This window comes from Schistocerca americana, chromosome X (assembly GCF_021461395.2).
Source record: "Schistocerca americana isolate TAMUIC-IGC-003095 chromosome X, iqSchAmer2.1, whole genome shotgun sequence".
NCBI classification, from domain to species: domain Eukaryota; kingdom Metazoa; phylum Arthropoda; class Insecta; order Orthoptera; family Acrididae; genus Schistocerca; species Schistocerca americana.
Window position 1 is genome coordinate 149,659,508 of NC_060130.1, and position 15,366 is coordinate 149,674,873.

General features: G+C 45.8%; 1 protein-coding gene across 1 annotated transcript in view; it reads right to left on the reverse strand.

Annotated features, from left to right (window-relative positions):
* The window catches only part of LOC124555874 (ras GTPase-activating protein raskol), a 373,561-nt gene that overhangs the window by 37,696 nt on the left and 320,499 nt on the right, over positions 1-15,366 (reverse strand). Inside the window, exon 4 of the mRNA XM_047129936.1 lies at positions 1,864-1,958. Coding sequence (XP_046985892.1) covers positions 1,864-1,958 — 95 coding nt within the window. The remainder of the gene's footprint in view (positions 1-1,863; positions 1,959-15,366) is intronic.

Sequence of the window (15,366 nt, forward strand, 5' to 3'; positions counted from 1 at the left end):
TGTACTGTCTCAACGGATATGGACTCACATGACACGCAGAACATTGATTCACGCTCGTCCAGGGTTGTGGGATTGTTCTGGTAGACAGCGTCTTTCAATGTGTCCCACAAAAAGTAGTCGCCGACGTGGTGGCCGTGCGGTTCTAGCTCTGCAGTCCGGAACCGCGGGGCTGCTACGGTCGCACGTTCGAATCCTGCCTCGGGCATGGATGTGTGTGATGTCCTTAGGTTAGTTAGGTGTAAGTAGTTCTAAGTTCTAGGGGACTGATGACCTAAGATGTTAAGTCCCATAGTGCTCAGAGCCATTTTTGAACAAAAAGTAGTCACAAGTAGTCAGATCGGGCGAATATGGAGGCCAATCCATCCCTGCGCCAGTAAAGTTGCAATAATCGAACGCAATGATTCTACTCCCAAAGTATTCGCCGAGAAAGCGAAACATCTTTTCGGTGTGATGTTGTCTGGCCCCATCGTCCATTAACCATTCTGTGCTCGGTCGATGCTTTGACGCTGTGTGGCAACAAATTGTTCCAAAATTGCAACGTAACGTACACTAGAGATCTCGTGCGAAAAAGGCGCCAGTAATGCCTCTGCTGCATGTCGTATCCCGAACACTAACTTTGGGAGAATATTAGTAGCTTCGCTTCACAAAATGGTTCTTTTTTCTTCCTTTTTTCTTCTTATGGGACTTGACTACTAAGGTCACCAGTCCCTAAGCTTACAAACTACTTAACCTAAATTATCCTAAGGACAAACACACACACCCATGCCCGAGGGAGGACTCGAACCTCCGCCGGGACCAGCCGCACAGCCCATGACTGCAGCGTCCGAGACCGCTCGGCTAATCAGAATGGTTCAAATGACTCTGAGCACCATGGGACTTAACATCTGAGGTCATCAGTCCCCTAGAACTTAGTTTATTTAGGTTTAAGTAGTTCTAAGGACATCACACACATCCATGCCCGAGGCAGGATTCGAACCTGCGACCGTGGCAGTCGCGCGGTTCCGACAGAAGCGCCTAGAACCGCTCGGCCACCGCGGCCGGCTTCGCTTCACACTTTGAGGCTTTTTGTAACCCCAAAATAGCAAATTTTATTTATTCACACTCCTTTCAGGTGGAAGTGTACTTCATTTGTGAACCAGACGCAGCCAACATAAAATCCTTCATTATCATTCATTGGGAGAATCTGGTTCACAAAGGCAGCCCTCTGTCCCAAAGCTGGCGGCTTTGGGTTTTGAATGTAAACGAGTGTAGACTGTGTCGCAGTATTTTCTGCGTGCTGGAACGCATGAAATCAGTCTGTGCTGCAATTCTTCCAGCGAATTTCCTTGGATTTTGCTGAATAATTCCAGAAACCGTGGCGACATTTTGAGGAGAAACTACGTTTTGTCTGGAGCCAACGATAGCCGCTAAGCATTTCCCACGCTGTCCGTCCGTTGGAATTTGGCGAAGAGCTTGCGAATGGTTTTCGCATCGGCTCCTTTCGGAAAATTAAATCCTGTACGAAAACTGCCCTTTATTGGCGTAGGACTGCGTTCTAACCTGTGGCACTTCAGTACCAGGAAACCACGTTGTTCCATGAAACACATTTTTTCAACCTCTTTCTTAAGTACGCTAATTCCTTTCACGTTTCAAAGATGGAACTGATCCCTTTGAGCTCCGACGAACTATTTATAGGCACTACGTATTGTGAATTATAGCGCTGTCCGTTAGCAGCTATTCGAACTATTTCGAAACTACTGTATAAATATTTCGAAAACTAAAATCGATAGAGTGCAACAAACGAAATGTTTATTGTAAAAGCTGTACGAATTTTAATTTTGAAATCAGCGATTCCTTCGCTGGACATGCTGCATAAGTACTCACCACAAGCCTAGATGGCGTCAGCTCCAAGCCCCGGCTGTTGAGAACGGGGGTAGCTGGAGCGCTGCCCCGCCGACAAGCCTTCTCGTATGAAGAGTCTGCAAAACGAAACATCCATGTAGTAACACCTACCAAGATGAAACACCACATAAAATTACTATATTGGGCATTCACGATGAGATTTGCTATAGCCGAAGTTAAAATGCTGCGTAGAACGCATGGGACACTTCACAGGGTCAGCGTCTTCGCAAGCGACGGAAAGTGGTGGTGATGCATTATATTTAGGAAACGGGAGAACTTCTGCTGGGCTCGTCCAGTACACACAACGTGCCCAATCTGGTACAGCGCACGTTGACTTGTATGCACGTGCAAACAGATAGGAACGCAGGAAGTATTGGTGGATTCTTTATCTTTAGGTTGGTCAATTCATCACGGCCACAACGTGCTAAAAATTGTTGAGTTACTTCTTTCACTTGACAGACTCGAAACAATAAGAGGCACATCAGCTTTGTAATTGCTACCGTACCCCTACATTTTAATGCCATCCACGCGCGCTGATTACTTTACCATTAATCTTTCTGAAGTTTTATTCCTCAGATCTGATCAATAAATATTTACGAACATTTACAGTATCAGGCATTGCACACCCAGTGCAAAACGTAACAGAACAAAATAGCTGCTCATAGTTGTATTAGGACAGCTGAGGTTGAGAATTTTCATTACTCTCGTTTACCCAATGCAATGAGATCACCTATAACACTTTCCCGCTCCATTTTTACTAGGATCGAGTGAGGTATTGCAGAGATTAAGGATATGGATTCGTATCCCCCTTTCAGTCATCCAGATTTTGTTTTCCTGTATTATCTGTGAATCGGTAAGCTAATGCCCGCACGAGTGCTTGGTCCATCCTTTAGCAAGAAGCCTTCTGTTTGCAGTGACATATATTGCCACGGTGTTAACTCCCTAATCTTCCTATGCAATTGATTTAATGCGTTGCAACAGAGTGCTTAAAAAGCAATCGGGTGCCATATTTTTCAATAGCATGGTATGCCAACGAACGCCATGTTACGAACTGGAGCCAGAAAAAATGTTATAAGTTTCCTAATAACCTTGTGCACTGAACACGAGGCAGATTTTTAATTTCACAGATAATTCGATTTCAGTTAACAATTAACAACTAGGATTTCGAAAATATCTTCATTCCGCCAACACAACCTAATCGTAAGGCGGCAACTTCAAGCACGGAAACAGGAAAGAGGCTTAATCCCGTCGACATCGAGGTCCTTAGAGATAGGACAAGTAACATAAATGAAGGACATGACGGAAGCGCGCATTTTTTTGTTGGCACAGCACGGCGTATGAGCAAGCGATTTTCCTATACGGTGAGACATGTCTGTGAATGAACATGTGAAGCCGAAGGCATTCATCGTCGGCTGTGCCACAATGCAACCTTACCGTTTCACGTGGGCAAAACATTTATTAACTTGTTCTTACATCGCAAAACGTAGCCAGCCGTGGGAGCAAAGTTTACCACGCCCACTAGATACACAGTGTTTTCCCCTTTTTTTTTGTCATTCTTCACACCTGTTTGGGCAAACATTGTTGTGATTCCTGTTTTACATCTCTGAGTAATGAAAACATGCCGCTGCTTAGAAACGCAATACGATTCGGCGCGGTTTTCTGCCGGCTTCAGTTTCCTTATTTCGCAACAGTAACAATGCAACAAATGTTTGATAGACGCATGGTGCACTGTTTTCTATATTTGGGAATCGCATCAGACTCATACCCCAGATCAAAAATGGTTCAAATGGCTCTGAGCGCTATGGGACTTAACATCTGTGGTCATCAGTCCCCTAAAACTTAGAACTACTTAAACCTAACTAACCTAAGGACATCACACACATCCATTCCCGAGGCAGGATTCGAACCAGCAACCGTAGCGGTCACGCGGTTCCAGACTGAAGCGCCTAGAACCGCACAGCCACACCGGCCGGCTACCCCAGATCAAGTGACATATTCAACACATACTGGAAACAGCAAAAACAACCATCGGATTACTGAAGTTACTAAAAGAAATCGTATACAGTCGTATGGCAAGTACGTCCTAACACTTCACGCTATTTTCTGAGTATGAGTCCAAAAAGAACGGGATATGCGACTGTAGCTGAAAAGTTAAAACTGTGTGTCGGACCGAGATGAGGTATTGGTTACGAGTTACACGTACTCTGGACACTAAGAAGCTAAGTACAGAAACTCTTGCCGGTCTGTTTCGAAGTGAGTGTGAGTGTGAGTGTGTGTGTGTGTGTGTGTGTGTGTGTGTGTGTGTGTGTGTGTGTGTGTTTCATAGAGCCAGTCTCCTGTGATGATTATGGAATTTGCCTATGGATTGTTTTTCGTCACGCATTGATAAGCGTTACTGATGTGCCAGAAACTCTGAAGAATAGCTCGCAGGCGTCCCTTAAGATGTAGATCACCAACGAAAATAGTCACGATTTCTCTGAATGAACTGTTAGAGGAAGGTGGTGCAGTGGTTAAGTCGCGCGAACTCGGATTAGGGGGCAGGTGGGGGTGGAACTGTTTGAAATGCACGCGTGCTCATTCGGATTATTGAGGTTTCCCTGAAGCGCTTCAAGCTCGACGCCGGAATCTTACTATAAATGCGCCACAGGATTTCTTTCCTCCTACGCTTTTCAGCACAGCACGCGTTCAACTACTCTAATGACTTCGACGAATAGTCCTCCTTTACGACAAGCGATGGTGATAGCTGCACGAGAAACAGACCTTAGGAGCAGAGTGGTGCGCCGAGTCGTGGAGGAGGTGTGGCGCGCGCAGCGGCCGCGGGCAGACTGGCGCAACGGGGTCGGCCGAGGAAAGCACGGCCACCGTTTCTCCGTGCTCTCTATCGGGATCCTGCTCTATTTGGCAGCCGACACTCCGCATCTCCGTAGATCGCCTGCTCGCTACGAATATACGAGCGGACTGTAATGCGCTACATAAAACATTTCTCGCCCTGCTGCCGAAAGACTGTGTTTATAGCCCCGTGTATTTCGTACAATGTTTTTCCAGTGAGTTCAGTTCAAATCTGAAGAATGCTGGAGCATCAATTACTCGACTCAAAACGTCATTCGGACTTGTTTCGATGAGCAGATAGGAGGAATATAATACGTGGGAGCCACAAGGTCCCAAATCTGGTAAACAAGGGAATGTTCCTTCAGTTCATTTTTCCGAGAGACGTACGTCTTCCTAGATTTCCGAAAGGGGTTCGGCACTGAACCACATCAGTAGACGATCGTACGGACCGTAACATGTCGGTTTAGCCCATACGAAATTATAAAAGAGATGCTCGGAGAACTGGAATGGAAATCTTTGGAAAGTAATTTAGTAACTTTTACTCGAAGACTACAGTGTGGCCGTTAGGCTGCCACCCACATATATCTCGCGCAAGAACAGCGAGAATAAATACGAGAGATTATGGGACGTACAGATCGATAGTCGTTTTCCCTCGCTGTAAACGAGAATAGAACAGGGAGGAAAATCTACATTACTGGTACGATGTACCGTCCGCCACGCACTGTGCATTAGTAGCTATATACACGATGTTTTCACCAGTTATTGTGTTACACATCATTAAGCAGACTCCCTTTCGTATCCAAACGTTGGTCATAACCTCGCCGGCAGAAGAAATCTACTATGCCTGCTTCGACTGGTGTTTCGATTTTGACTTAAAATCTCATTCGTCGTAAACCTTTTTTAAACTGGTGTTAACGTGGCTGTGTAACTATTTCGAAATTGCTTTTGACCAACATTCAACTAATGCGATGCCCGTCTTTCACAAGCTTCCTCGTAGTTAATTCTTCCAGTGAAATATATTATATACTCACGCCGTTTCGTCCACCTTTAATCGCTGGTCATCAGATACCGTGCTGTCCACTTCGACGATGTTTTGATTTGTGAACGCATTTTTGGGATGTCCTTCACGTGCATCACTTCCAAAAGAAGTACGCCCACGTTCGAATCCAGTCGCCGATTTCTTAACTGCGAAAACGAAGCAGCAGACTATTCGTAAACGTCCACGAAATGTGGAGGAGTTTCCAATGGCTAAAAGAGGAGAGGCTGTACGAAACAGTAAATACCAAATAAGGAATGCGGTGCTAATCTGTCAGCCCTTTCACATTTCTTAATGGTTTCCTTCTTGCAACATGTACACGAGAAAGAGAAAAGCGAGAATTGTGATGGCGTGACTCCAGCTTCCGTGTGACAAGTGTGGTGGGAACTGGGGACGGGGAAAGCGACAGTCACGATTTTTGGACGCAGATCTGGAGCGGAGACCTGAGGTCCCGTGATCTTTGTATCACGTTACATCGCTGCACTTTAACCCCAACAGGGCAGCTGAGGTTATTCCCCTATAACGAACCGGATCCCGATAATTCTCTGATACCAGACAATGGCAATATACTCGAAAAAAAAAGAATGTTTCCCCGACCAGCCATTCCTTCTTTCCTTCGACTTATCAATGTAATGAAATGGTCATTCCTCACACTGCCTGACACTATAACTGAAGCTATGCAACATAATTGAAAAAGGGTCTTTAAGTCTTAAAAATATGCACCCATTATATTGAGGCGAAATTTCATCAAGATGAGACACCACCGGAGATGGCACGAATGAAACTCGTCCGCTTATCATGAAACAGGTTTTGTTCAAACCGCGTTACGGCAATACCGGAGGGACTTCCATCCCCAGTTCAAATCGAGGTCACTTCGCAATGAAGGCATAGCCGAAGAGCTGAACAGTTTTAACATAGAAGACACAGCAGCATTCAGGCCAAGGGAAATCAACGGATTTAAATGGCCAATTGTGGCGCTAGCGTTTCGTCTTACGGCTAAGGTGACGTTCGAAACATACAGGCATGAAATGTATCTGAATGGCTCATATGGAAACAAATGTGGTTGAACGCACTTGAAAGTCATCTGGAGGTCCCCAAACGTATACGGATTCAAGTACACAACATACGAGCTGGATGGATCGAAAATTAACTACAAACCGTTCGCAGCGAAAAGCGAGCCATAAATATTGTTCAGTGTCAGGAACTCTTAAGAATTTTTTCTTTTTCCTGTTGAGACTTGGACCAAATCTTTGTGAAGAGCCTAGATGAATGGCCAAATGGTTATAACAGTGAACATCGCTTCAGGAGGAACACGTCTCAAACTACGGCCTCGACCCACGATTCAGTATCTCATTAGTTGTTCAATCTGTGCAGACAGAGTTTACAGAAGCTGGTGGTGCAAGATGCTCGGCCGTAAATGTCTTGCTAGCCTGCATTCCAGAAATTTGCTCTCTTTGCAAATTAAAAGCGTATCTCATTGTATGACACGTTCGCCTGTTTGTGGCCACGAAGTACTGCAGGAGGGACGCATAGACCGTAGACATGTATAATGCAGTGTGGGGCGTCGTCAGCTGATCGAGACCAGCAGAGTTGCGTACAGGGGATGGACTCGGCGTAGCGCTGCAGGTACGGGAATGCGGGCTTTAGGGGGAGCTGCCTTTACACAGGGGTGCCGTCAAGGTCACCCGGTCGGTTCAAGGTCACCCCCAACCAGCAAGGCCTCCACAAAGCTGTAGCTACTCATGTTCTCACGCCACAACCTTATCTTCAGGAAGAAGTAGGATTGTTCCCATAATTTTTTCTCATTATCGAGGTGAGGTAAGGCATCAGCGGCCATGATAAAGTCGCATTTGGTAAACAGTCATATTTCCGATGATTTCCCAGCTGAACCTAGTTTTCAGAACTACCATTAACTTCTAAATTCCAATACGACAGGTCAGTGAAGCACATTTAAACTCTAAAAATAAAGTTTCGCCCTTTTATTAGCAAACTAATGGAAACACGATAAAATGAATAATACAATTAATAATAAAATTTCGAATCTAAAAGCAGCCAGAGAGATATGATTTAAGATGAAAAATTCTTGAAGAGACACGAAGTTGAAAAGTTTATTTTACCGTAAGTCGGTATTAAACAGCCTCTTAATCAAACGGAGACGTTTAAACAAATTATGGTATAAACATCGCTCATTTCGCCACGATCGTTGTAACTCTCGGAAAAACTGAAATTTTTATGGTTTGCTCGTTATTGCCGCGCTCTATACTCTAACTGAAGAACAGTAAATGTTAATACAATGTAAAGTATATTGCACGGTGAACTTTTTAGTATACGTTCTTGGACACGAATAATGTCCCCCGAAGGAGCCCAGAGAATTAATTATTGCACACTTTACCGGTAGATTCGACATTGGAAGACATGCCAGTGATTATGTCATGACACCTAGCAGCTCAGAGTATGACAATACAGCTTGTTCTTTAGCAAGTTTGCACTATTACGATAGTACACAAGTCTGGCACTGTACGAGCTGATCAACCGTTGCAGCAGCTTTGGTGACAGAGTAAGACTGCGGGGGAAGTTCCCGTTCGATACAGGCGACTGCTGCCTGCATGAAGCTGGTTGGTCCATTCGACTGGACCTGCTTGCGCATGGTCACTGTAGGTTGTCAGAACCAGTGGTGCAGTCGGCTCTTCCGTACCCCCAGAACCGATTGAAGAATTGTTCGACAGCCATCCTGAGAGTTGCGGGGACAGTTGAGCTGCACCAAGTCACGGGATCGCAATCCAGCCTCTACAACGACGTTCATTCATCGCCCATCATTGTTGGAATGGTGTTACGCAAGAAAGTCAAGGGAACTATACGCGTGTGAAAAGGTTAAATATTGATCGCCATATCATCCCAAGATAATCTGTTCTGATGTGGAAGGTAAATAATAACAATGACACTTCACTTCATCCGAGGTAACTTAAAAGCGTATCGTCATTTTGAGACGATTCAACCACTTACTTCCTCTGTCGCTCGTCACCTCATTCTATGAGTTAGTTTTGTAGCAAGACAGCACCCGATCCTAACACTGCTGCCTAAAAGCCGTGAAAGCCGGCGCCCACTGGTTGAGCTTATCTGTCCACAAGGTGCTCCCTACAGAACGCTAATCCACTTTATACCATAGGTACACTGTTCTTTCGTCTCAAATTTCGTGCATTGTACAAGCGACTACGCGGAGAAAGCTCCGTTTTCCGTTTTTATGTCGGCTGAGGCGCAGCTGACCGGTTCCCGCAACGGCAGCAGGCAGCAGGCAGCAGGCAAGCGGCAGACGCGCCGTGTTTCCGGAAGCCACCGAGCAGCGGCGACTGGTGCCGAGCGGCGCGACCGGTCCCGCTGTCCTACTGAGCCCTGACCTCACAGCCTCCCAGACATTCACCTTCGCGCCGACCACCGTCTCGTCGCATTTCCAGGTCACACGCTACCGCTCACTCCTCACTCGGCCAGCAGCAAAGTGCGGAGATGGCTCGACCCACGGTAAACGTTTTTTTCCAAATTTGCTAAAATAAACGTAAGATACGTAACAATGACGTATTCTAACAGGCTATTTTTATAGGGTTACGCTAACCGCATTTCTCGACAGAAATGTTACATTAGCATCGTTAGCTTGACGAGACAATTAAATAATTGTATCATCGCTAAAAGACAATTCTGTTTCATATTGCTTTTATTTTGTCACGTTTCGCCGGCTAAGTTATAAGCCCTCTTCTTGCCCAGTATCCAAAGAACGGGTTTCAATACGTAATCTGCGACAGACTTAACGTGCTCGTGGGCTGTCTGTTATCGAGCGCTCGTTGTAAGCAGCGTATACGCACCGTAAGGTTTCAGGAAAATATGTCTTAACCACCGTGTAATGATCACAATAGCGGAATATGCATCTCCTCACTTTTTAGACGGTAATGTATATGCAAAGTAGACAAATAAATACAAAGGACGCATACACACTTTCCAAACTGTACATACGATATAGGTCATCCACAAAACGAATCGTGGGAATTCTGCGGAGCGACTGCCATCCTACGTTCTGCTGAATTTGACTAGGTGTATACAGGGTGTTTCACAAATCCTGTTACGGGCTTCTAGGAGTTGTAGAAAGGACTTAATAAAGTTTTGATAAGGAACCCATGCCCAGAAATGTACGGTTTCGATCTAAAATACATCACTTTCAAATCTCCCGCTTCACAGTACGCACACAGTGAAGACGATGAGCTGCGACCTGTGTGCTCCACAGGAGCCCACAGCATGGGCAATCTTTTGAATATTGGTCGTCAGGTTCTCTTCCACGTGACGAAGGACGTCCTCTTCTAAGGCGAGAGTGCGTCGCGTCCCCTAGACGCTTGTAGCAAGAATTGCGTGAAACCCTGTGTAAGACAAGCAGTTACCCGTGAACTGTGTAAAAGCACTATCTGTCGCTTGTAGAGATGAGCGAATCGAGATGACCAGTGAAAACCTTAATAAGAACAATCGATCAGGTGCTGAACGTCCTCCTCCCGAATATCAACGCGCGTATTCCGTTTGGCATAACTGTTTTATTTTCCCGTGCTTTCCCTACTGATAATTTCCCACTCAGGCCACGGTCTTTCTATTTCAGGAGCCTTGTCCAACAAGAATAGCGCTCGACGTCGATGAGAGGTTCATCTCTCACTTACCGTGCCCAACCGGCTAACTGGAAGTCCGAAAATAATCTGGACGCAGCTGGACTTGGCTCGGCGTGTTGCTGGTGCGAGCGGGGCAAACTCAAGAATCGCTCCAAATTTACGCAATATCAGCACAGCGACACCCGTACTCTATCGGTACTTCGAAGGTGCATTTCTGCGTATAAACAAACAACGCGAGTTAGCTGGGTTTGTGAATCACGCAGAAGAGCCAAGATCGGCCAGTTGAAAACAGTCTGATAACCACGTACGATTACTTATACCCAGCAGACAATTCGAACATATCACAGAGCGGGTGTAAAAATTCACTCTATCCAATATCCATCCGGGTCTTCTTCTTTTGCTACTGCCTTTGTCCCGCATCGTGCGCAGTGTCGGCAGGGTAAGTACGGATTTGACATGATTAATTTTGAAGGAGTGGGCGAATACCCTTCCTGCCGCCACCCCATACACCCCGGGACGGAATTAGTGTACCCCAGCTGTCTGCGTCTAGTGTAAATCATGAAATAGTGCGAATGTGTGTCAAATGTCTCCGAGTCGTGTAACTGAGGCGAGACGTGGGGACAAGCCCAGTATCCACCTAGGGGGATGTGGATAACCGCCTAAAAACCACACCCAGGCTGGCCGGCACACCAGCTCTCGTTGTTAATCCGCCGAGCGGATTCGATCCGAGTCCAGGAAGCAGCGCGTTAGCGCTCTCGGCTAACCTGGCGGGTCCAACATCCATCCGGGAAGATGATACAAAACTACCTATAGTCTCGAATGATGGTGTTTGGCAAAAGGAAGTGTTCGCTTTCTGAAATTTAATACGCATAATTTTCAGTATCAAAAACGCACCAGTTAGTGTGACATTTTGTTAATGTGTCAGATACGTAATAGAAAAACTGATGACTGAACATAGATTGATCGAAGATTTATATGACTTCCATCCGAGCGTTCCTTCGAGTGTACCGAGCGAGGTGATGGAGTGGTTAGCACGATGGACTTGCATTCAGGAGGAAAGCAGTTCAAATCCAAGCCCAGCCATCCAGATTTAGGTTTTCCGTGATTTCCCTAAATCGCTTCATGCAAATGCCGGGATGGTTCCTTCGAAATGGGCAAGGCAGATTTCCTTCTCCATACTTTCGTAATCCTAGCGTGTGCTCCGTCTCTAATGACAGCGTTGTCGATGTGATGTTAAACTCAATTATTCCTTTTTATTCTTCCGAGAATACGAGAACAATGCCAAGTCACACAGTTATTCAGAGATCTTGTTTTATTGAAGTTCCTGTCACCCCCTCCCCCGTCATCAATTACTGCATGGGTGGCCCCATGGCAAGTTCATATGAACGAGAGGACGCACTACATCCATTGTGATCGTACCTAATAAAGCCCTGTGTTGGTCAAACCAAGTTTTTATAAATTACTGCTTCACTTCATACGATAGTTACTCTGACATTGGTGAAGAAAAAAGTAGAAATAATTCTCCGGGTTTGAACGTGGCTGCTCCCGAGTGTTTCGGTAGCACGAGAATCAGAGGAAGCCAGCACGGTGGGCGCCGCTATCTCATTACGTACAGGATTATTTCCCGTGCTATTCTGGCGGCTACCGAATGTCCCCAGCAGCATTAACAAGCCAAACGAAAGCTTTGTGCTTCATCGCTACACGTCTTGTGTATTCACTGGGCTCTAACACGAGACTGCTACACAGAAATTTAAGTATTACCTGTGTTCGATGAAGAGCCTCAAAAGTATTGCGGTATTGTTGATGTAACCGCTCTGCCGCCCCTCTGCAGGACCGCAATGAAGTGCCATTAGCCTAGAACTGACTGGCTGAAATCCCGATGACGGAAAAAATTATTAACGCCAGAATCTGACTCACCTAAAGGAGTTCTTAATCACTAAATTATGAGCCAATGCCTTAGACTAAATTGTGAATCATTTCGCTGCGTTCTGTGGAGTGAAGGCATAGAAATCGCTGTTACTGCCACCCCGCGCATGGGACTGTGAATCCCGATGTCCTCCGTGGTACTAAGATTAGTACACTAAGTGCCATCACCACATTTCACTACGATCTACCAAGATTTACTAACGTCTATTCAAGATTATAGTAGCAAAGTAACTACACATACCACTGACAGTCTCAGCATCAACAAGTAGGAATAGTGCGTACCGCAAATCGGTGACAAAAACATAACTTGGAAAACACAAGTTACAAATAACTGAATGTTAGGTTCAGACCACCACCACTAAAACACTTAGTGTCACTGATAACCGCATAGCTAACAAAAATTACCACCACAATCTAGTGAGAGAAAGGAGATCAGTTCACAGAAGCTGGAGATTAAAATAGTTTTCGAAGTCCTGCAGACCATTTGTACACCATATTAGTGAGGAAGCAAAATTTGAAGCAAAGTTTGACTTTACGTCGAGGATACATTCATTAGAGACGGAGCGGAAGCTCGTATTGGGCAAGGATGGATCAGAAAATCAGCCGTCACTTTTTCAAAGCAACCACGCAGTTGTTGCTCTTAAATCATTTAGAGAAACCAGACTAAATACAATCGCTATCACTACCAAATCCAGATCACCAGATTAACGTGCGACACCGTGAAGATAAGGGATCAAGCTACGCAAATATATACGGAGCTGTCACGCGCATTTGCTCCATTGTTTCGGCAGATATTTCCAGCTTTGTTTTTGCAATGTATAACTAGAGCCAGCCCCAACAAATAATGCTCATCACATTCTTCATGCGACGCCCAGTGTTGACGGAAAGCGTTTGATTTTTTTTTTCCCGTTGCAAACAAAATGAATTTTAAAGCGGAATTTTACGTGCAATATAGTGATCCCAAATCAGTCTAGTGGGATTTTCGTGTTATCGATACGTATTAAATGGGACAGTAAAACACAAAAAACAGGGAGTACTCCAGCACTGGTGCATGGCGGAAGCACAAGTCAGCGCGCGCCAGGCCGCCGCTTTCTGTCACTGTTGGCTTTTCTTCATGTTTCACTGTTCCTGTTAATACCTATCAATGATGGCACGGGTGAAGGGGAGATGGTGGAAGTGGGCATATGTCTGAACATGCATCTTATATGGGCGTCAAATATTGAAATACTGTCACCTGTACACGACACTGTGTGAGTGCAATAAATAAAAGATATCATTTTTGTGTCACTCACGTTTCAACGCGATACATTTCTTTTCCATAAGATGAGGCTAAATGTGCCAATTTTATGTAATGCAATGTATAATAACCCATAAAATGAATGTAGTTTGTCAAACTAAAACGCGGGTGTAGCACTCCGTGGCGTTGTTTGATATACAGTAAGGTGGCAAAAGTCACGAGACACCTCCTAACAGTATGTCGGACCTCTTTTGCCTGGCATAGTGCAGCACCTGGAAGTAGCATGGACTCAACAAGTCACTGCAAGTCCCCTGCTGAAATATTGAGCCACGCTGACTCTATAGCCGTCCACAATTACGAGTGTCGCCGGTCCGGGATTTTGAGCACGAATTGATCTCTCGATTATGTTCCATAAATGTTCGATGGGATTCGTGGAGCGCGATCTGGGTGGCCTACCCATTTGCTCGAACCGTCCAGAATGTTTTTCAAAACAATAGTGAACAATTGTGACCCGGTGACACAGCGCATTGTCATCCATAAAAATTCCATCGTTGTTTGGGAACATGACGTCCAGTAAACACACAATTATGGACCAACCACCAGCTTACATAGTGCCTTGTTGACAACTTGGGTCCACGGTTTCGTGGGGTTTGCGCCACACTCGAACCCTACCAGCTCTTACCAGCTGAAACTGGGACTCATCTAACCAGACCACGGTTTACCAGACGTCTGTGGTCACGGGCCCAGGAGAGACGCTGCAGGCGATGTCGTGCTGTTAGCAAAGGCACTCGCATCGGTCGTCTGGTGCAATAGCCCATTAACGCCAAATTTCGCCTCACTGTCCTAACGCATAAGTTCGTCGTACGTCCCACATTGATTTCTCGCAGTGTTACTCGTCTGTTAGCACTGACAACTGTACGCAAATGCCGTTGCTGTCGGTCGTTAAGTGAAAGCCGTCGGCCACTGCGTCGTCCGTAGTGAGAAGTAATACGTAAAGTGGTCTTCTTGGCACACTCTTGGCAATGTGGATCGCAGAATATCGAATTCCGTAAAGATTTCCGAAATGGGCTGTCCCTTGCCGCGTTCAAAGTCCGTTAATTCCCGTCGTGCGACCGTAATTAGGTCGGAAACCTTTTCACACGAATCACCTGAGGACAAATAAGAGCTCCGCCAGTGCACTTCCCTTTTATACCTCGTTTACGCGATACTACTGCCACCTGTATATGTACATATCGTTACCCCGTGACCTTTTCACCGCTGCAAGTGCCAGTGTATGCATGAAATTGCAGTAAAAAAGGACGTGAACTAGAGATTCCGCGCGTGTGTCTGCAAATCGAAGGGTTGACGAGGCGAGGCGAGCTGATGAGAATGGATCCGTTGGGGCGCCGCCTCGACGTGTGAAGCGGCAGTCAGGCGGACCGCCGATGCTGTGGTCACGCGCTGCCGCGTCGCGCTCGCACGTCACAAGCGCATTTGGCGATCCCTTTCTACCCGCATTCACGCAACACCAGGCTGTTTAGAACTAGGCGCCTGTTTATATCGCATTCCGCCGCCTACGATGTAGAAGCTAATCGACGAGGTATGTGCAGACAGTCTACCTTTCTCCTATACGAGACCAAATTTCAGAAGCTAAGCGGGTGCATAGAATCCAACACCGCTGTTCCCAATCGTCAGAGGAAAAGTCACCACGCTCGTTGCTTACGTGTTGTTGCAGGAAATCGTACCAGCTTTTTACACAACAGGGTCCGCAGCGAGAAATGTTATTCACCCGAACTCAGCAAGATTTGTGTTGACTGAATACCTAATTAAAATGTTCAGGA